Raw genomic sequence first — 22,362 nt, 5'->3', positions numbered from 1 at the left:
TAATTCTCTTTCAGCTTGCCACCTCGAGGATTACTGGTGTCCCTTAATTGTCTGTAACAAGGAGGTCAAAGTCTTCAAAAGTACTTCAACTTTTAATTTGAGAAAAGGTTACAAATACCACTTTTTCCATGTTATTTTCTACGAAGTGACCCAGAAGACTGACTACCAGAAAATGAGCCAGTGAGACCAGTGAGACCACTGCACGGAGGCAGAGCATCCCTGGGGAAAGGGAAGTTGCTCCTGGTCTGGGTTACCCACGTGCCATGAGGACCACAAGCACACACCTGGCGAACAGCTACAACTGGTGGCTCTCAGGGACAGCCTGTCAGTGCAAAAACATTTATAAGAAGACTCTGAAAACTTCTAGGAAAAAAAAAAAAAAAAAAAAGCTCCAAATACAGTTAGTTGGTATTAACTGATTTGCTAGCTAAAACAGGGAGGAATTTGTGTCACAATGTATGTTTCTGTTACCATGCACCTGGAGATCAGGGGCCTACAAAGGATGGGAGCCTCTGTACACCATGCAAGTGAACTGAAAAAATACTAATAATGTTCTTAAATTTACACTGAACAGGCTCAATACCTACAGGGTACCTAACAATTTCAAAACAGGGTTACACAGGTGAGGAAGTATGACAGAGGACACTGTCCGCATGTACTGTCCCCATGCCATGCACGGGGAACTAAGGAACAAATAACCCAAGTTTCAAAAGATTTGAAGGAATAAACACAAAAAATCTTTTTGAGAGCAGAGATCTGTGTCACACCCTACCATAAAATATCATACCACACTGATCCATTACAAATTCATGATTATTTTAGTATTTAATGTTTGTTTATGCTTGGATCTCCTGAACAGCCCTTCAGGATTAAACTTGAAGGTTTTAAGGTTTTCTTTTGTTGTTTTTTTGTTTTGTTTTTTAATGTGAAGGTTTTAAACTAACAACCTGAAAACTCACAAGACAAGAGGGGGCACATTTTGAGAGCCTTAATTATAATCTAAATAAATTGCAGAATTATTCAGCTGGGAGTGAACCTCAGAAGGTCACCTAGCCCAATCTCCTCCTCTCCTCCAAGCAGGACTAACACTGAATTCAGACCATGTTCCTCAGACGTTTTGCCCAGCTGGGCCCTAAGTCTCCTAGGATAGAGATTCCACAACCTCCCTGGGAACGTGCTCCACTGATTACCAAGCGGTGAATGTCTTTTTCCCTTATAGCCAGCTGAAACCTCCATGTCTTCAAACAAAGGGCAATAAACTCTTCCTTTAATCTCCTGGCTGCGCTCCTAGTGATGCAGGCCAGGCTGGCTTTAGCCTTCCTCACCGTCCAGGTGAACTCACATCTGGCTTCCCATCCACACGGAGCTCCAGGTCCTTTTCAGCAGAGCTGTTAAGCAGACAGTCCCCAGCCTGCACCAGGGCAGGAGGTCAGCCTGTCCCATGGGCAGATCTTACCATTTGCTGTTAATGAGTTGAGACATTCCTGTCCAAACCTCTGCACGGAGTCCTGCTGAGCAACAGCCATACCCTTGAGCACACTGACTGCATGGCCTGGTTCGGTGGTGTTTGCAGATGTGATGAGTGTGTTACATCTCCTATCTAGGTCACCAATAAAGATAACTAAACAAAACGGACTCTCAAGAATGCCACTTGTAAGCAGCATCCAGGTGGAGTATGAAACCTCAGCCAGCATCCCTTACAACTCATTACTCAGTTTTCCATGTTGCAGAGCATATCAAAAGAATTGCTAAAGTCAAGGCTGGTGACATCTTTTGTTCTCCCCTCATTCCCAGATCTAGCCATCTCACTACAAAAGGCAATCAGGTTAGTCAAGCACCATTTCCCCTCGGTAAATCCACACTAACTATTCCCAAACACCTCCTTCATGTGCCCAGAAACAGCTTCCAAGAGGGCTGACTCCATGATTTTCCTGAGGATTGAACTGAGGCTGACTGACTACATTCCCTAGACTGTCCTTCTCACCCTTGTTAAAGATGGTGCTTGATATTCTGTCTTCCAATTACCGGGGCACCTCATGATCTGTCAAAGATGATGATAGCCTCCTTGCAGTGACATCAGCCAACTCACTCAAAAGCTTCAGATGCATCTCGTTGGGTGTGATGGACTTCTACAGGTTGCATTGCACTGGGGCTGCGTTAAGAGTTCCCCATTTTCAAAGTTATGACTGCCTTTTTTTTTTTAATGAAAAAAATGGTTTAGTTAACTGAATCATAAAAATATAAGCACAGAGAGCAAATTCAAGACCTAGATTTAGTCTAGGAAAGCTAATCCTCTTGGACTATCATCAACAGAGGAAGGTGGTTTCTCCCACCAACCCTTAGGGATTCACACTGCCTGATCTTTCTTCACTCGTGATAGAAAGTGACTGGAAAAAAATTTGCTTCCCAAGCCTAAAACCAGCTTTCATATTTACCCTCCTTCAGACTTGGCAGTCTTGCAAGCAGCATCTCATCATCTCAAAAGATTTTTTAAAAGGAACTGTATTATTTAATAAGTGTACTGTAGAGCACATTACCATTTACAACACTAATTTAATTAGACTTCATTATAAACAACGTGAGTATACAGCTACAAACCTTAATTCAACAAGTACATAATTTACCAAAGACTATTATCTGATTTAAAGATTCAAATCATACAAAGTTAGTAACTGAGCAGAAGCTTACACCCAGTAGAGCTGGGTGTATGCTTCCCAAACTCCCCACTGAAGAGGATAGGAGTATTCTGATACCGTGAGCTTTCTGAAAGCCACACTGAAGTCTTGGATTAGGTACGTGCTTAAAGGTGCCTCTGTAATACTCCACGCAATTTTGGCTACTCATCAATCTCGTGGAATTGCAACTCCCATTGCTCTTTATAAATAACCTTCTGCAGTAGGGTAACTGAAGGGAGGCAGCTCGTGCTGCCTTCTATCTCCAAAGCAAAGTGCTAAAGCAGTCACTAAAAATGTTATTTTCATTCAAGGAAGGCATAGGCGTGAAAGCATCCATATACTGGGCTGGCATGTATCTGACAATCATTACAAAATGTATTCCAACCATTTGCCTCTCTATTTCTTCAGTATTGCTCTCATAAACAACAGGTTATTGCTTTGGGGGTGTAATTTAAAAATGATTCTTACATAACAATTTTGTTTGCTTATAGCATAAAAGCAGGGACAAAACTACGAAGTGCCATTAAAAGGATCAAAAGCCCTTTTCCTTGAAGGTACTGACCTTGTATCGTATTCAGCAACTTCATGGGACACAATACCACAACACCACCACAATGCACGATGCTACCTAGCCCCAAGGCATTATTCTTAAATAAGGCACATGAAGGCTTTTCAGCCTTGTCCTGTGCCCAGTCCATGCTCTGTCCCTCTCCAGTTGAGTTTCCTGCAGCTCGCTGCGTGCAGCAGTTCCTGCATGGTGCAGCCGAGGAACCAGATCTATCCCCCGTGGCAGCAGGACACCAGGGGTCAGCAAAAGCTGTTTAGGCACTGGCACAAGCAAAGTACAGGAGACTCCTTCAAAAGGAGCTGAATTTAAGCTGAACACGTATGTATTAATACAGACCTGCTGATTCACAAACTTTCTCTGAAAAGTCTGTCAGGAAGACAGTCAGATATGAAGACCCAAGTACACTAGTTCATCTGCACAGGAAGAAGGCCAGCAATAACCAATGAAAGACAAATGAATTGTTCCGTCAGAAATAAACCATATGGAACTAATTCTGCTATCACACGAAATAGCAGAAAGCACTAATATGTGTATCTCACAGAAGCAGCTTCTTGTAGCAGAGCTGGAAGCTGAGCTGCTGCATCTTTCACTCCTCAAGCAGCAACAGAAGTTCCGGCAGCTGAAGATCTGGAAGCCTGGAACAGGATTTGGAGAAGATGCACTACTGCCTGGACTCACCACGACTTGCTGCCTTTTGCAATCTCATTCTTCTAAGAACTGTTTAAGCTTTTTTGTTTGCTAGTTTTTAAGTACACACTACTGACAGCACTGGCTGCCTTTACAAAGAAACATTTCATGTACCTATTTTATGTAATTATTCTTATGTAGCCAAACAAATGTAATGGAAACGGGTCTGCATGCTCATGACATTCATTTCTGTAAGCTGTGGAAACACAGGATGGGATCAAGCCCCCCTGAACCACCAAATCCAGCCCTCTGCTACTGTGATCATGTAAATAATGTTTATTATAGCGATGGAGTTTCACAAAAACAGAGAAAGGCTGGCCTAGATTATTCTTAATGCAAGCTGATCTATGACAATCTGTTTTTTATTTCAGCGTTGAGCAAAATGTATAGCTATCCATCTCTACAAAGTAATTCTAAAGGTCCCTAATCACAGTATTATCCTGCCACATGATCAAAAAAATACAGGTGTGAATATACCTTTTTTGGCCAAGAACCCTTACAGCCTTCCTTTATTACCCGTAATTACAATTTTAAGTTATAATGATACACTAAGGATGATTTCTACTTTGAAAACATTACCCGTTACAAAGCAAGCCTGATGCTTCCACTCCATTAAAACTCTTCTAAAAGTTATGAATGATTGCCTTAACATTTTAGGTTTGAATTAAAAGTGGACTTTTAAGTTACAGACACGTTTTAACGGCATTTAAAACACTAATTTGTAACTTTGTGTTTTGGCTGTTCTATTTTGGAACATCACAATGATTTAAAAACTGTTCTTTGGATAAGAAACATGGAAATTTTCAGCCTGGAGCAACAGCAGTTTGGCAGGCCACACTGTTAAAACCTGAAAAAAGCAGAGGATTGATGCTTATCTTAGAAGCATGGATGACATGTTGAAAACTGTGCCAATGCTATCGCTGAAATAATGGAAGCAAGAGTCCCTCAAAAACAAGCATCTGTCAGCTCTTACTTCAACTGCTACCACATTTATATGTTCAGTTTGGAATAGCTAGCCAGTAATTTGTAGGAAAAAACAAATTATTCCAATGGCTGAAGATTTTTTTTTGTATTCATCTTGACTACTCTGAGTTCTTGCTAAAATTAAAGTTTCCTTACACCACGCCACATCAACCATATGCGTTCAGCCACTGTTTGCCCTTAAGGTAGCCACACATTTTGGGTTGACAAGCAATAACCTCCGCTGCAGAAATCTGAGGTTCTCAATTTCTCTCTGCTCAATGCGTGTCTCTTCTTACAAGGAGAAGAATATATTTCTTTATTACATGGGGAAAACACTTTTTTTTTTCTAACCTTTCTTTATTCCTTCCATAACCCTTCTTGTGCAAGTGTGTATGAACTCATTTTCCAGTTCCAACAACGTAACTGCATTCTGTTTGTGTGTATTTACATGGCCTTCTTCTGAGCCTAAACATCCTGCAGAGAGGAGCACAAAGGCAGGGCAAGGAGATGAGCACCTATTTCACTTAAAAAAAGGCAGAAAACTCATTACTCCTTCAGAAGTAGCTTATCAAGGTAGGCACTGAGAAGGTAAACCCTCTGTACCTCTACTTTCAGCACTGCAGAAGAACACCATTGTAGGTACAATAAAATGATTGACAAGTTCAACTAATGCTAGGTATTTTAGAACCTGATGTGTTCTAATCTACTAACCTAATTCCTTGGTTCTTTCTTTTCTTTTTTTTTTTCTTTTTTAAAGTAGAATTATTTGGCAACAACAAAACTAAAAAGAAGGTTGAGCGGAACTCACTGGAAGCCGGATTAATTTATCCTGCCCGTTAATCAGTAACTACCCAAATACTTTTACTACAACAGAAGTTTGGGGAAAAACACGTAGTAGAGAACAGAAAAAAATACCCACTTCTTGGTTTTGAAAACAACAAAAAAAATACATGAGGCTCTTAGAGCTAAGTGAAAAGCAAAGTCTGTCTGTATGTTGTTTACTTTATAAAGAAAGCTTTATAAATAGCATGCAGTGAAATGCTGTAAAGTTTCCAGCAAATCTTTATTTAAACCAATACACAGCATTGGATACCAGATCTTTACTGTAGTAATGGAGTATGGACACGTTCGTGGAGCACATAGAAAACCACAGTTGGCTCAGGAGCGCTGTGAAGTTGCAGATGTAGGGTGGAAAGTACCAACACGCAGCATCACACACGCCTGGCCTGGCCTTTCCTAAGGCATCTCGTTCCAGGCAGGCAGAGAGAGGACACTCAGGTTATTTCTACAGCACTTCAGTGACTGAAGTCTGGTCAAATATTTTTAATTGGCTTATCTTCTCTCGGTTATTCACAAATTAATAGAGGAATGAAGTGACCTAAAAGCTTTCTAGGGTAAGGACGAACTAGATACTTTGGAAAATGGGACCGCACCTCTGAGGAAAAGTCTATGGGATGTTACTGAATGCCTGCAAAGTCTGTAATAGGACAGCTGTAAACTTCTTTTATTTGAAAAAAAAAAAAAACTCCAAGACGATGCTTGCTTAGATTTAGGGTGTTTTAAGCAGATCCATTTAGAGGAATTTTTCATGTGGCAACTCACTACAAAAAACCTGTGCAGAAGAGGACACAGATGCAATAGCATTGGCCAAAGCATTAAACTGTGCTGGTGGACGAACACACTGCATCAGTTTAAGTACTGAAAGAACTTCTCCATTTCACTCACAGGGCTAGTTAACCCAAGCTGGGAGATGAATTATCTTTATGGCTTTCTACGCTAGAAGAAATGGTGTAAAAAGAGAAAAATGGTTTCAAGCTGGCTGCAAGTCTCAGACAAGCACACTAGATGATGTCTAAGAAACTATGACTGTGTCTAAGAAATGTAGCAAAATAATTATATTCTGAATCAACTGCTCTAGTTACAAAAATGTTAAGTACTGTTTTAATTTCCATCCAAGCGCAGTTTGACACATCCCAAATTACTTTGTAGATCAGAAACGCAGCATTTGGTGTTCTCTAGCAGAAAAATTACATACAAATTGCAAGTCTGAACAATGTACATTAAACACCGCAATGCTAACATAATCTCTGATAGAGTTAGTGGTATTTTTACTCCTCTAGAGAACAGGTGAGACAGCTTCTAGGTAAAGGAATAACCTCTCATTAGAGGAACTGGTACAGCTTGAAACAATAAGACAACATCTCAAGAACAGAGCCTTTCTTAGGACCTGGAATAGAAACAGTAGCTTTCAAATCTAAACACAATAGCCTGCATTTAGGAGCGCATTGAAAGCACCGAAGCTTGCAGTGCCAGGATGTATTTTTCTTTAAAACAGCGACTTCCTCATTCCCCAAGAACATGTGCTTGCCTGAAGAAGAGTTTGAGCACACGTCTGAATTTTTCAAATCAGTGTCTGTTACAAAACACATTGCATCAACCTCCTGGCTCTGCTCTGAAGAGGCATTAACAAACGCAAACCTATATTTAATCTCCCTGCTTCAGAACAGCATTTTGTGAAAGGGCTACTGTCGAAAGCCAATTCGTAGCACATCGTCACAATCTCAGCAAGAAACTGCCATAAATGAGCTTGATGGGAAGTCTACTCAGCTTTCTGTGTGTGCCATCACGGTACTTACAAAGAGATGCTCTCAGATGATCCTGCTGATGGCTAGCTCTCTGGAGCAGGTTGGTCACAAAACACTGATGTGGAAGCCAGCTACTCCTGGCTGAATTCCTACCAAATTCTAATCTGGACATACCCACTGATTTTAATGAGCAGGAAGTAATAACAATAATAAAAACACCACAAAGCATTTAAAATACCAATAAAACATAACCTTGGAAAGTACAGCACAGACAACGTGTTAATATGAACATAAAGGAAGCAAAGAGGTTGCCAACACCAAGGTGTATCTTTACTCAAAGTAACATTCTCTTAATTGCCAGACAGTAGTAGAAGAAAAAAATCCAAGCTGTTTTCCTTTGAAAGAGTTAATCTTTTAGCTGAGTTTCAAAGTAGGTTTAGGGCTCTATCTGCCTGATAGGAGGTGGTTAAGCTTAAGCAAGTCTCCTAACAACTGAAGCTGTAATTAAGCATAATGATAGTGGAAGGAGCAAACTGAGAATCAGGCGTATTAATTCTACCTTCCTAAGAGCCCAGCCTTAAGGGCACTTGACACTCCTCCTTGCCAGACAGGGTTATTTCACCCCGAGTTGCAGGAGCTGCGGTGGAAGTTCCCCTTAGCACCTGCACCAGCACAAGGACAGCTCAGGAAGGCGGCGGCGAGCAGTGCGGTGGCTCTAGCAGCACCACGTTAGTCTTTGACAAGTACTGAGGAGGTTTCAGTCTGAGAGGAGGCTAAGGAGCACACAGGAATTCACAAAATCCCGTGTGGTATTATGCCAGAAGTCTGCAATGGAGAGCTACGACTTTACTTCTTCCAAACTGCTCAGCCACTGCCGGAATGAAACCCAACTGCCGTGTTTCAAGCTCCTTTGAACTTTGTCGCATTTGTCTAAAACCTGGAAGCAAGCCACGGTAGGAGTTCATTGCAAGTCTTTATTTAAATCAAGCCCAACCTTTTCAGCACAATCTCCTACCATAAAACAGATTGCTCGGATTTTCACACGATATTTAAACTGTGCAGGGTTAGAAAACTCCCACCAAGCATACTGGGCACCACTTTATTGAATGCCTGACACTGATTTTAGGCATATTATTTTAGAAAACATTTGTAAAGACCAGCTATGTGCCTGACAGACTTTCACTAATCCTGGAAGGAAGACAAGTGAAGTCCAAAGAATCGTCCAAAACTACTGGACACCGATACATCCAGTAATCCAAATAACTGCACGCCTCCCGTTCAAAAAGGAAGGCCCAACCTGAAAACCACCTGCTAGCTGTTTAAGAAAGCATTTTGGCTAAGTGTTAACAACGTTCTGTCACAAGAGCAGAGTATTGCATCTCATTGCACATTTCTATCCTTCGATGCTCACAGAGCTCCTTCACTGCTTTGGTCATTTACTCCAGGCTGGTGCAGGTATCCGAGATAATTCTAGGGGAAAAACACTGCTGTAGCTCCACAGGAGATGACAACTCTGCTAAGACGGTAAAATTAACTCCCTTTAACAGCTTTCCTTATGGTTTTTATGGATTAGGTTTTCACATATATAAGTGTGAGAAGCCAAATGCAGTATTTTTTAAATGCTTGTTCTATGACATTCAAGAAAACAGATGAATCAACCTATGTGGAACATGGTGTGCAGAGATCTAGCCTCTAAAGGATTTAATTAGCCAAAACAATGAAAAAAATAATACAGCAGAAAAAGACCAAAACTGAGTACTTAAGTAGAACAGAAACTCACTCTGCCACTGCAGATGGCTCCATTCCTCACATACCCCAAACTATTTCCCTGATCATTTTGCTACCACTTACAACCCCTCCGTAGCTCTAAGATAACCTGGAAGAACAGAGGCCAAGTGCTCAGCCCCCACGCTTTAAGCCCCACAAAATTCCTACCCTTTTTATGCCACAACCCGCAGGTGAATCTTTGCATCTTCTCATATTCTGCCTACGTAAATCTTTTAATTCATAACCACTTTAGCTTATTTACTTGCCAATTAACCTAATTTTATTGATATCCTTTCACATGAAACAGCTTTCCTGCAAACACACATCTGTTTCAGACTGCTTTCACCTTACCTATTCAGCTATCCTAAAATTGATTTTCCCCCCACAAATCACCATCACATCCATATCCTCCCGTTACTGGATTCCACATTTTCTATCATAAAGGTAAGAGCGTTTCCAAAGGTACTGCAACTGCTAGCTGTCCACACAAATAACATCAGAGCCATTATGTGGAGCGCTAACCAGAGTTATATAATGAAGACTTCTCTAGGGGCTGGGGAATATTCTAGAAAAATTAAAGCACTGTAGACCTTTCTACACTGATATTCCAGGGCTCCAAACAAAACACGTTGTTGTTTTTTTTCCCTCCACTGAAAAATATTTTTAATTTTTTCCATGTTAATATTGTGCTGGATGAAAAAAGAACCCCTCATATCCCTCAACCCCAGGATTTAGAGGAACAGCAGTCAGCTATCTGGCATGGTGCTCTCCATCACATTAAACACAGAAAGGTGTGAGGAGTGCTCTAACAGTTCAACTCACCGATAAATGGAATAGAAGCCAAGGAGTCCCCAGGTGGGCTGGAACCTGATGCTTTCCTTTCTTCTATCCGTTTTATGTGGACTTCTCTCCGAGCATCATTAGGTAACCAACAGGTGGTGTCCGAGGCGGCCTCCTGGTCATTTACAGCAAGAATGTAGGACTGATGCCTCAAAGGCTGGGACGTTTGGTGGCCAGAGGGTGATTTGTCCCGCATGACAACCGTGTCTTTGTCATTTTCCTGAACATCTGTTTGCAGAGTTTCAGGCTCCTGGACATCTTCCCTTCCAAAATCGCCACTCTTTTGTCTGATGGGAACATCTGTGTTATCAGAGGTAGTTGGGCTCTCACTTGTTTGTTGACCAAGTTTGGCAGAAGCTGGAGACAAAGAGGTGGGCTGGATGGTTTTGCCAGTTTCTGTTTTGTGATCTGGGGCACCTTCCGCTCGGATCCTTGACTGTTGGTTTAACAAACCGCTCTGATGCAAGTGATTTACTGTTCTTTGGTCTTTGCTGGCAACAACATCCAGGCTCTGGTTAAGGGGGAACGATGGTTTTGCTGCATAGGAAGCCGAGCTCTTCACAGAGTTACTTTTCGAACTTCTGGTTATGAGAGATGGCCTCTCCTGCGAAACAGCTGCAGGCTTTGCAATTCCCCCAGGAGTCTGTAAATCTCGAGAAGGCTGCAACATTTTTATATCTGGTGGAACTTTCTGAAAATGAGAACCAGACAAAGAAGCTCTGCTACCTATTCTCCTGTTGTCTGAAATATAACCACTTGGAGCCACAGAAAAGTTTTGACCTCGAAGGGACATATGAAATGCATGCTGCCTAGATCTCTCATAAATACCTCGCCGATCATCTTGTTCGGTAAACCCTGTCCACTTGTAAGTCTTTCTCCTGTCTCCGTTTGTATCTGCAATCTGATTCTCAGATCGGAAGTTTTCTAGCACTTCCCCTTGTTTGCTGAGATAATCCCACGAGCGAGCCCTGTGATTCCTAGCACTAATTGAAGGTGAAGTTAGCGTGTCTTGCGAAGCACTTCGTGGCCACTCTTTCATCAGGACGGGATCTTCAAGTCTCTCCTGGGATACGCTTCGCTGCCGGATTTGCACAGACTGGGGAACCCTGTCATGAGAGGTGCTCCTGCGCCGTACCTGTGAAGTGGTGCGGTTTGGCACCACTTGGTTATAATCCGTCGTGTTCTGAGAAGCTGCTCGTAAACTGTCCAGCCTCTCCTGTATTGTCCGGGAGCCGTACATGTGCATGCGCCTGTTATCGATGTACTCCTTGTAGGTTTTGTAGGTCTTCCAGTCTATGTGCTGGTGGGAGGTTGGAGAACTGTAATGATTAGTAGAGGCAGGGGGCGAGTCCGTGGCTTGAACAGGAGGTCTAGTGCTTGGGATTCCTTCTGGACATACTACATAATTTGAAGCCTTGCTCATCGTTCCAGTTGGATCAACTGGCCTCGTTATTGGAGTCTGAGGAAGTACAATGGCAGTGGACACTGAAGAAGATGGTGATGTGGTCCGTGCTTTTAGAGCCGTTTGATCTTTCAAGCCATATCTTATTTCCTCTGTCCTGTGAGATGGACCAGCGTGGTTATTTCTACAAGACGGCAAGTCTACAGCCTTCTCAGAAGGCACAATAACAGTCCGTACAGTTTCATTGCAAACGCACACAGCTGTACTGGATTTTGCAATGTCTGTTGGCGATGGAGGCACTTGTATTTCCATTCTGTAGGCCCTCTCTGGCTGTGTCAATGCTCGTACTGGTCTACTGACTTGCTGCTTCCCCAGCGAGAAATCTGAAGGTAGTTTGTCACCAGCTTGTGCCGTAACAGAAGTGGTGGACGTCAGGCGTGGGTAACATATTGGTGGTGGTTCGGGTATGTTGTGGGCATTACCACTGTAAGCTTCGTTGCCTTTCAGGTAGGCATCTTGGGAATATGCCTGTGGACAGAAGATTAAATGAGCATTAAGTAGTAAAGGACTTGGAAGAGTTCACAGTCTAGCATTTGCACAATCAAACAAGAGATGGAACACAAGTTCACAGTATATGTAATTTTAGATAAAATGTTAGTTTAAAAGGTTAAAAAAAAGCATTCCACCCTCTTAATGAGCAGAAACAGAACAAGAAAACTCATTAAATACATCCTCTCCCCCAGCAATTCAATAGCTGAAGTGGTGACCAATGCTAGGAAATAGTGCAAGTAGAGCACTGAGGCAGGTTTGCCAAGATCCATGAGCAGAAAACACAGTATTTTTCTCCACCTTTATTTCTGCTTTCTGTCATGATGCTTCAAATACCCTCCCCCCATTTATGCTTTGCATTGCTGGGATTCAGAATATGACAGCAATTGACAGGTTAAAATGGTGCATAATAAATTCAACTAGTGCTAGAAAATTCTCCATTCACTTAATGTAAAAAATAACTCCATTTACTTCGCATAGTACGTGTGAAAAGTACACACAAACACACACACACACACACTCCTCTCTCTAAGATGTCTTCTACATAACAGCGACTGTTCCTAAACATAACACGAATAAATTGAAGCAGCACTATCTGGTGTGAGCCAACACCCTCTAAGTAATCTTACATTTTAAAGCAGCCAGCCAGTACATGGTACACAAATTTTACTGCAAAAATATGAATAATATGCATCATTTTTTATCTTCAAGGTACAAAAGGTATGAAAATTTACATATATCTGCTCCCGTCTACAATATATTAGAACACTAATTAAAATCTCAAATTCATTTTCTCAGTGCATTAATTTGCATCTTTACGCTTGAGCCTGGCTTCTGAGAAAAAAAAATGGTGATATATTACACTTAGCATGTTTCAGTAGCCTCCTTTTCGAAAGGCAACACTTATCATTGTGGAATTAATAGAGCATACAAAAAAGTCAATGAGAAGCATACAGCATACCTGACAGCCTATTATTTCAAAACTTTAGCGTGACTTTATTCAGGTTAAACATAATGAAATAAAAGAGCCAACGCAGAGCCTGCCAATGCAACTGAAGATTAAAATGATTTCTCAGGGCTTTTACACGTTGAGGTGTGGTGCCGTATCCCAGCATTTCCTCTCCAAACCATAACATGCTCAATTCCAGAATATCAACGTGCCCTGTCTTAGATACCAGACAGGTTACAAAAGCCCGAGCGCAGCCATAAAATTAATACAGAGCAAAGTACAGAGGCGGGCGAGGCATTTAAATACTGCTGCAATAAATGTTATACTAAGCATTAGTGAACTGCAAAATATTAAAGCACACTGACCAAGTCACAGGCACAAACCACAAATTAAGAGATTAGCATTACAAAGAGAAATCAGCTCGGACTATCTAGCTCATTTCCAACGAACTTGCTATTTCGTACCCTTGCTTCTCACAAACCACTTGAGAAAAACATGCCTTAGCAAACACATCAGAAATGGCTACTGTGCATTTCTTACCAGTGCTGTGACATCCTTTGTAAACTGCAGCTGGCAGAAAACAGGAAAACATAGTAAAAGCTGCTTACAGATGTAAAGACAGAATTATGTTGTCATATTGATGTTGGATACAGCAAGCTAAAAATACAACTACACTGATTTCCCTGGAAGGTACCAACAGAGGTAAAGGGCAGTAGAGCAGAAAAAAGAACTTCAGCTTCCTTCTGAGCATGTCCATCTCCGGCTTTTTTTCTGCTGCTTGCATTTATCCCCTGGCATTACAAAAACCAAAATATATTTGTGCCATTTTGCCTTGGCGCATCCCCACAGCTGCCTGCAGAGAGCTCTGCTTCTATACAACCCGACTTCCCTTCCACTACAGCCACATTACTGTCTCTCATTTCCCCTGGGCTGCTACCATCCCTGCTTCCTGGTGACGAAACAAGGGCTGTATTATGCCTTTAAACCAGCACACCCCTTCCCCACATATATCTGAACATGACCACAAGCTGTCAGCTGACTGCAGCTGCTTTCACGCTGCACAGCTGAAATTGGAGGAATGATGCTGCAGAAACACTCCCCTCATGTGATTTATTCCCCCCTCCCGATCCGTAGTAGAAAAAAAAAAAAAAGAAGCCAGATTACTACTGGATGTGGCACATTTAATGGAGGGAAGGAGCGTACAAAGATAAATATTTCTAAATTTCTGAATCTTCGAACAAATGGTTATATTTAAGATCTCGATATGGTGTAAGAATAAGGAAAAAAAAATTGAAAAAATGCCAAAGACCTGGAAAACAGATGGAGTAAGGAACTAGTAGCATGCAAGACAAACAAAACCAACCCCCCACCCAAATCAGAAAACAGTTACTACTTCGTAGAGCTGATAAAACAGTTTTGAACGTGGGCTAGACATGTTCCACCACGATCAAACACACTGAGCTTGTGCTTTTGTGAAACACGCCCACGACAGACAATGCTTCATTGACTTTGACAGCAGAAAGGCGAAATTCCAAAGCTGGTGTGATCAGATCAGAGCTGAGGGCTACAAATGAATATAAAAATCAATTCCTACCTAGGTCTTGACAAAAATCAATCACAGATATTAAAATATAATCTTCAGAGGACAGCATTATTCTCACAGGGTCCAAAATAAAACCAGCCAGATTTCCACCCCCCCCCCCCCCTTCTGCCCCAATAAAGAGGAAGTTTTCATGACTGCAGGTATATTTAAAATACAGTGTTAATAGAAATAAAAGGTTTCATTGTTGGAAAGCATACTTCTTTCAATCTCATCCCACCCAATTTTCAAGGAATCGTTAAAACAAAGCTAAACTTTCTTCCAAGGAAGATAAAAGTTCATAAAGGGCTGTGATGTTTACATAAAGGGATATTTAACCCAAGTTTCAGAATCCTCAATAAGGACCAAAAGAGAAATTTTGCAGCTTTTAGAGAAATGCAGAACATCAGAAGTAACTTCTGTTCAAATACTATCAAGCTGAATGATGCACTATCAGCCTTTTTCTTACAAAACATTTTAACTGCTTTAATGAGAAAATGCTTATTTTTTTTTTTGTTAATTACTAGAAAGATGTAAGTACATCAAAATACTTCTTATCATTTGCACACTATTTAGATACTTAGCATATTTTGCAGCTATATGTATAGCTATACTACGCTAATTTAAGTGATTGCAATAGAAAACTTAGTACAAAAGAGTATTTGGGTATGACTTACATTTAAGCACTTAAAAAAAAAAAAAGAAATCAAAAGAAAAACCCAACCAGCCTTCCAACTTGAAATACATGAATAAAATTCAATTCCTACAGGAGCTAAGTGCTCTGCAGGTAACCAGAAGTTCATCGTGATCCCAAAATTCAGTCTTGCAATGTTAAGCTCTTTCCCAGCTTCTCAAAAACCACCACAAAACAAGCACACAGAAAACCTGAAATTATGGCAAGCTTCCTACACAAATACAGTGATTTAGCGTGACACTATCAGCTCTGATGGAGAACAGCTCTGCAACCATTTCTAGAAGGAAATTGCTCTTACAGTACAAATTCAGTGTGCTTCCAGTTACTGGGTACAATTTCTCTGCCACCTTGCAATTTACTTTTGTTTGCACCAAGCTTGCAAACTCATAAGCCTAAGGATGAATTTCTTACTGTGAATTTGTATAGGCATAACCAGTTAAAACCCAAACGTGCTGAAGTAACACATTCATGCCTTACAATATGCAGAACAAATGACTTTAAGCAAATAAAACATTCCACGTGACGTTTTATTAACCCACCCACCAAAAAAAAATCAAGGGAAAGCTTTTGCTCACGTTCATGATTTCCCACTTGCTTTTATGCCACGTGGTGTCAGAATAACGATAGTCCCTGTCCAAGGATTCTTCCTCCTAGCAACAATCGTGGCAAATCCCTGGACTTTCAAGAGCTTGAGACAACCTTGTCCTATATCCCTTAGCCCTAACCCCTAAGAGCACGTAGCCACACGCTCAACGATAAAAGGATAAATAAACAGACTCATCTCAACAGAATTACTTGCAGACTTGGAGATAAGCATTTTGGTGAATCAGAAGCCAATGCAGCTTGGAAGGCTGAGCTTGGGGTGTTCTCCCTTCCCTCTGCAATCAGTTCTGCTTTACATTAAGGTTCTTTACTACTTCCTAAATTATTTTCCCCAGTCCCAATTTACTCACATTCAGCACAAACAGGAGCAGAACACCGGGAAAGGTTTTCAGCTGTCCAAAAATGAAACGTTTTCCACTTACAGCTTACTCTAGCAATGGCTGTAGTACAGCTCAAGTGGTTTCACATCATTCTGACACCCAACACACTACAGCCAGGTAACATTTAAATCAAAAAGCAGAAAATCATACACTCCGTAAGAGACTTTCTTGTAAATATAGCATAAGCTAGAGTTAGGGGGTATGAAGAAAATTGTATTTTCTAACAGATACACTGTTAAAATACCAAAGTTTAAGTCTCTTCTCCTTTAGGTCAGTGTGCCTTCACACCACACCCCTCCAATTGCATTTGCTGCCAGAGCTTTAATATTAACCCTCACGTGCATTACTGGCTGTGTCAGTACAAAATCTGAAAGTAAGCAAATGCTGCTTATGAAAACACGGCTATTTATTAAAAACCAACTAAACAAAAATATTTCAGTTTGCCAGTGAAATAGCCACGTTCCTCCATTAGCTCTGATGTAACTGGATGGTCTCAGGAAAAAAAATACATAATTGGTAAAGTTGAATGAAGCCAGGCCTGTCCTCAGCAGCAGCTGGGGCTTACGAAACTCTAGAATAGATTTCCTTACACAAGCTTTTATTTTTTCTTTTTTCCCCCCTTTCTTCTTATTTTTAATGCAGGTGCATCACCGGCAATTTCATAGCAAGTACAAGCGCTCGAGAGCTGGCAAACTCCACAAAAACTGTATCAGAAACAAGAAAGAAGCGATCTTTTCTGCCCAGATTCGCCAGTATACTGAAAAACTCAATCACAAGGTTTGTACCTGACTAGAAATGAGGAGGAAAACAAAACAAAACAAAACAAAACAAAAACACACAGAAGGAATGTGCTTTAAATGTGCTTTAAAGATGTGCTTTATTTGTCCTTCAGGCACTCTGAGTCATTCCCATCTAGATTTTTTTGTCCCCCAACTACCCGCAGCCAGAAAGATTTCTGTTCAAATTTGGGTCAGTTTTGAGCTATCAATGCACATTTTCAGTGGTCCAAAACTTTAAGGAAAGATTAAGATGTTAACTAAAACACAGGCAAGAAGGAACTAAATTAAGGACGAGTACAAGATGTAGTTCTCCTCTCTCCCTGTCACAAAAAGATACATATAAAGTTATTAACAGCCCTCCTTTATTCTACTTTTAGCACTGTTAATAGAATATCCAGTGAAATCTTGTGGTAAATGAAACGACAGAGGGCTTTCTGAAACCCTAGGGCAGGTTTTAACAGATTCGTAGACTAGTAATATCTAAATGGTGACAATTAGGAGTATAAGAAATCAATCCAGATTCACTTCTGCTACTCTGGGAGGCAATTCCTATTAAGATTTTTTTTTCTTATTAATTATTTGAAATGAAACTGTTGGAGATGAGCTGAAGGTTAGGAAAGGTGTATTTCTGAGTAGGTAACCAGAGAGAGAAATGCCAGAGAATGAACCATGGGAAGTCAGGGTTTGTTGCATATACTGCATGTGTGTTGGTTTTCATTTATATAAACAGATGTGTATGCACACAGAAGAGACACATTTACACATATTTACATACATGCACAAATGTTTACGTATTAAGAAGCACTAGATATAACATCAGCAAGCCAGGCTTGAAATAGCTTTCCAAATGTACAGCTCCAATTTATAAAATAGATCATATTAAAGATGCGATTTGTAAAGAGCAGTACTTTAAAGTGCCTGACACTGGAAAATTCAGTGCCTTGTAAGTTACACAAGGATCAATGAGCAACCATGCAGATTCCAGCATGAATGTATCTCAAAAGAAATGGTTCAAAAATCCTATATATTAAGGACACCCCAGCTCAAAGCCTATAGACAAGAGCTGAACTAAGGCTGAACTCTAACTGGGCTCAGCAATTTCAGGTTTCCCTCTATGGCGAGTGAGTTTACATCGGTCTTGTGTGTCACAAAGTTTTTCAATGACCGAAGGATGTTGTAACTTGACCATCCAGGAGGCTATAAACCAGCAATAGTTGTATTAAATGCACTCAAGAAATGGAGTTATTTGCAGTCCACCTGAACGTGTCATCCTGTGGGTATGAAATCAGTGATGCTAATGCATACGAGATGGATAATTTCTCTCAAAAAACATTTGCCAATGCTACACAATTTTATTTTTTTTTTAATAGACTGATCAAATTTGAAACACAAATTATAATACAGTAGTAATCCTCCTCCTCGTGGTCTCAGTATGGTCACACACCAGCTACAAGCTTTCTTTACACAAAACCTGTAGTGGAGAGACATGAAGGATTGCTGTTCAAAAGATGTCTGAGAACCACAGACTGACATTAATTATGAAACAGCTGAAATCTACAGCAAGAGAGGAATTCTCTGTGGGCCTTTTGGCAATAGGCAGGTATCCCAGTCTACTCTGAAATTTAGAATTTGGGCACTGTTGCCCTTTATGAATTTTTTTCTTTAAAAGTAAAGGCTCTCAGTATTTCCACCTGAGCCCTTTTGCCATCTCCTTTTGGCAAGCTAAGGGACAAACTGCATTTACTTTCCAGCTGTCCACTCGTGCTTGATAAAAAACACCTCTCCGCTTTGTTTCCAAACTTTACTGTTCAAAAAGTGTATTAAGAGTTTCAGATTTTGGTATAATAGAACAGAACGACAACTTACATAAAATTTTCCAGTGTCTCGATTGACATTGTTTCGCGTGTGTTCAAAATGTGCACTTCTGGATCTATTACATAAAATGGAAACCGTTCAAAAAGCATCTTTCCAAAGACAAAACTGGCATCACACAACTGAGCTCCAGTCCTAATTAATTCAGTTCTTTCTGCACAAACGGAGAAATTTGTTCTGCAGTCTACAAAACTAACAAACCACCATTTGTTACGGCTTCTGACCCTCGCTTCCTATTGCTTTTCCCCTCCTACGCCCTTTCACTCGCAGCCTCCACCAAGCCATCTCCTCTCTGAAAAGGCAGTCCCGGCCCCAACACCTCCAACTCCTGATTTCCATCCAACAGCACTCCCAGCTGCCCTACAAACGGTGCAGAAGGTCCCCAGTCGTGCCACGTTCCTTGGCAGTAAGGCAGGTGTTTGTACAACAGGCTGATTTCGTCAGGGACAGGACAAACAGAGCAGCTAATTGGAGCCTTCAGCCTTGGAAAGAAAATGCTTCATCTCCCTAGCTGCTAATGACAAGGTTTCAACCCAGCGTTCTGGGCAATGAGTCCAGCATCAACAGGGCTGTAAGCAGGAGAAAGAACAGGGAGTGACAGCTACGATTATTGCTGTGATTATTTTGTTCCCTTAACAATAAATCTAAAAGAAGGTAGCTCTGAACGTTTTCATTAAGATAGGCTCTGATACACCATGCTGGCTTCTCATCCTCTATTTTCTTCTCTTCGCTCAGTTCAGTGTTTTAAGTAAGATGATGCCAATGCCAGCCTTCAGCACGGCCGCCTGGGGATGTGCACACCATCAGAGGAGCCAGCGACACCTCTCAGACTGCACAGCTGATTGGAAACAGCCTCTCTGACAGTTCATGTGCTGCATTTTAGCAAGTAAGTAATGACAATCCTATGCAGTTGAGAAACTGAGTCATAGCTTCATAGGGAAATGTTGTAGAAAGAAGAGTGGCTACACATCAAATGCTTAACAAAAAATGAATGGAAATGGGGAAAAGTCTTCTATTTCAATATAAATACCAGAAGACCATATACATATGAGACGTAAGATCGTATTACACCTTGATAGGCTTATAACTCAATGAAAATCCAGTATTCCCTCTTCACAAAAAAAGACACATTGCCTCTGTAAAGTCCATTTCTTTAGAGAACTACAGTTTTTTTATCCCAAATCACTCTGAAGCTACATCTTACTGTCTAAATCTATGGGCTAAGAGATTAAAAGAGTTAATTTTACACTATAGGACAAGGTCTCAGATTAAAATACCTTACCTGTTACAAATATATTTAGTTATGAGCCCACTTGGGAAGAATCATTCTCTGGGGTGGTCACCAAGTTAAAAAACTTCTAAGTTTTAGTAAGTAAAAAATGGAATTCCTATTGTATGTTCATTGTCACTGCATTTAGATCTGTTTTTCATGTAATTGAAACCCCAGAACTAGAAGTTACAGCTCATGCTTATCTTAAAATATTTCCTGACTCCTTTTCCACTGCTAATTAACATAAACTTACTTCTGAGCACTTTTTTTGCTCCTTCCCTGTTATCATACCTGCTATTTCTGTATTTCCATCACCTTTGTGACCTGTATTTTCAGCCACTCTTTGTTTTGCCTACAAAGTTAAAGCATTTGCTCCTTCCTCTCACCTCTCCTTCCAGTGTGCTTATCAGTCCACCTGAGTTGCCCATGTACACTTACTGGAAACATTCAGGGAAACAAACAGAATGTAAAAGTTGAATGACCCAATACAAGCATTTTATTAGATATCCTGAACACCGTGTCTAAAACACCAGTGCTCTTCCTCCTCTCTCCTTCAGTTTTTTCATTCCAGAGTAGCCTGAAAGCCTGAAGGCACAGGTCTGGAAGCTCTGGATAACTAAGATGGTCCTCCTCACTATGTTTGCAAAGGGAATCTGCCAAATTCAGCTGCAAGGTTAGACATCTGTGCTCAAATTCGGAAACTCCTCAAGCCAAAAGTAAAACCATGTGGAAATTATTTTATATATGTTTCTTTACACAGAATAAATCGAATCACTCAACTACTGATTGGAAGGGATTCCTGGAGATCACGCAGTTCAATCCACCATTCAAAGCTGAACTACCACCAACACCCTCGTCAGCCAGTGCTTTGTCTAGCTGTGTCTCAAACTTCCACAGATGGCGATGCCATCTGCACTGATTCCAGTGCTATACGACCCTCTCAGAAAAAAAAGAAAAAAAAAAAAAAAGAAGCACGAAGTGCTACTATATCACACTTCCTGATGCCTAATTTGAACCTTCCAAGTGACTGCTTATGGCTGTCCTCTACTGTGAACAGTTTGTCTCCATCCTTCTAATTGTGGACTGCTGTTACTTCACCCTTTAGCCACCCCTTTACCAGACTAAATCGGAGCTCCTGAACCTCTCTTCGTAAGGCTGCATGTTCCAGGAGCCTGACCATGCCTCTAGCTCTCTTCTGGACCTTTTCCAGCTTCTTCCCATCCTTCTCAAAGTACGCATAAAATTCCAGGTACAGCCTCATCAGCGTGTCAGGTGGGGTGTACCAGCTTCCTCTGCCTGCTGGCTGAGCTGCACACGAGCACAGCGGGGACTCACAGACCGTGGTGCCCACTGCAACCCCTGCCTTGTTTTCAGCAGGACTCTTACTCAGCCGGTCGCCTCCACAATGATGCACGGTGCTTGTTATGCCTGACTTGCAGAGTTTTCATGTTCCTCGTTTCATATCACGAGCTATCTGCTGGTCCAGTTCTCAGGAACACCTAAGTCCATCCACATTGAGGCTTCGTCATTCATCCTGTCAGCTTCTCCCTTCTGCATCACCCACACAGCTACCTCTTTGTATCAGCTACCTCTTCAGCTAAGCACTCTTAGCTAAGCACTCTTCCAGCCCCTCCTGTCCAGTCACTGGACCTACATTTTCCTTGAGATTCCCACAACTAGAATATTTGCAAAACACTGTCTGGTTACCCTTTATATACCCTGCTTCATTAAGCCCCAGCTGGCCTTTGTCCTCAGATATCTCCACAAAGTTTTTACACTCCTCCTTTGTTCCTTCCTTCTTTTTCAGGTATGCTCCCTTTTCTCCCCTTTAGTTCATAAGGGGCAATTTGTTTAGATAAGCAGCCTTCTATTGAAATTCCTGAATTTCCAACACAAGATGCCTCTTTCCCTGGGATCTCAAGTCTTCTTTAGAAGTCCTTGAAATGCAAAAGAATTCCTAGGAAAATATGCATTTTAAATATATCACTGAATTTTAATTATTTTTTTTCCATGTGGCAAGTAAACTTTTACCAATATTCTAAAGCAAGAAAAATCCAATTCAAGATATAAGTATTCCAATTCAGGTTGCTTATTTTAAACTTATTAAAGGTTTACATGATCAAAATACAAAATTAAGTGTTTCAAAGTTATCAAAAAAAGATCATTTTAAGTAAAATTATCTCAAATTTGGGAAGGAGCA

At 41.0% G+C, this 22,362-nt stretch overlaps 1 protein-coding gene across 6 annotated transcripts in view; it reads right to left on the bottom strand.

Annotated features, from left to right (window-relative positions):
- Positions 1-22,362, bottom strand: part of ARHGAP21 (Rho GTPase activating protein 21) — a 117,769-nt gene that overhangs the window by 18,996 nt on the left and 76,411 nt on the right. For 4 of the 6 annotated variants that reach the window (XM_084510265.1, XM_084510269.1, XM_084510268.1 and 1 more), the window contains exons 7-8: positions 13,526-13,555; positions 10,068-12,015 (exon numbers count right to left, since the gene is read on the bottom strand). In XM_084510265.1, coding sequence (XP_084366391.1) covers positions 10,068-12,015; positions 13,526-13,555 — 1,978 coding nt within the window. The remainder of the gene's footprint in view (positions 1-10,067; positions 12,016-13,525; positions 13,556-22,362) is intronic. The other 2 variants (XM_084510267.1, XM_084510266.1) reach the window with 1 other exon arrangement.

The sequence above is a fragment of the Aythya ferina genome (assembly GCF_964211825.1).
Source record: "Aythya ferina genome assembly, chromosome: 2".
Lineage (NCBI taxonomy): Eukaryota > Metazoa > Chordata > Aves > Anseriformes > Anatidae > Aythya > Aythya ferina.
The sequence above is the reverse complement of the archived record's forward strand: the minus strand, read 5'-3'. Positions and strand labels throughout refer to the sequence as shown.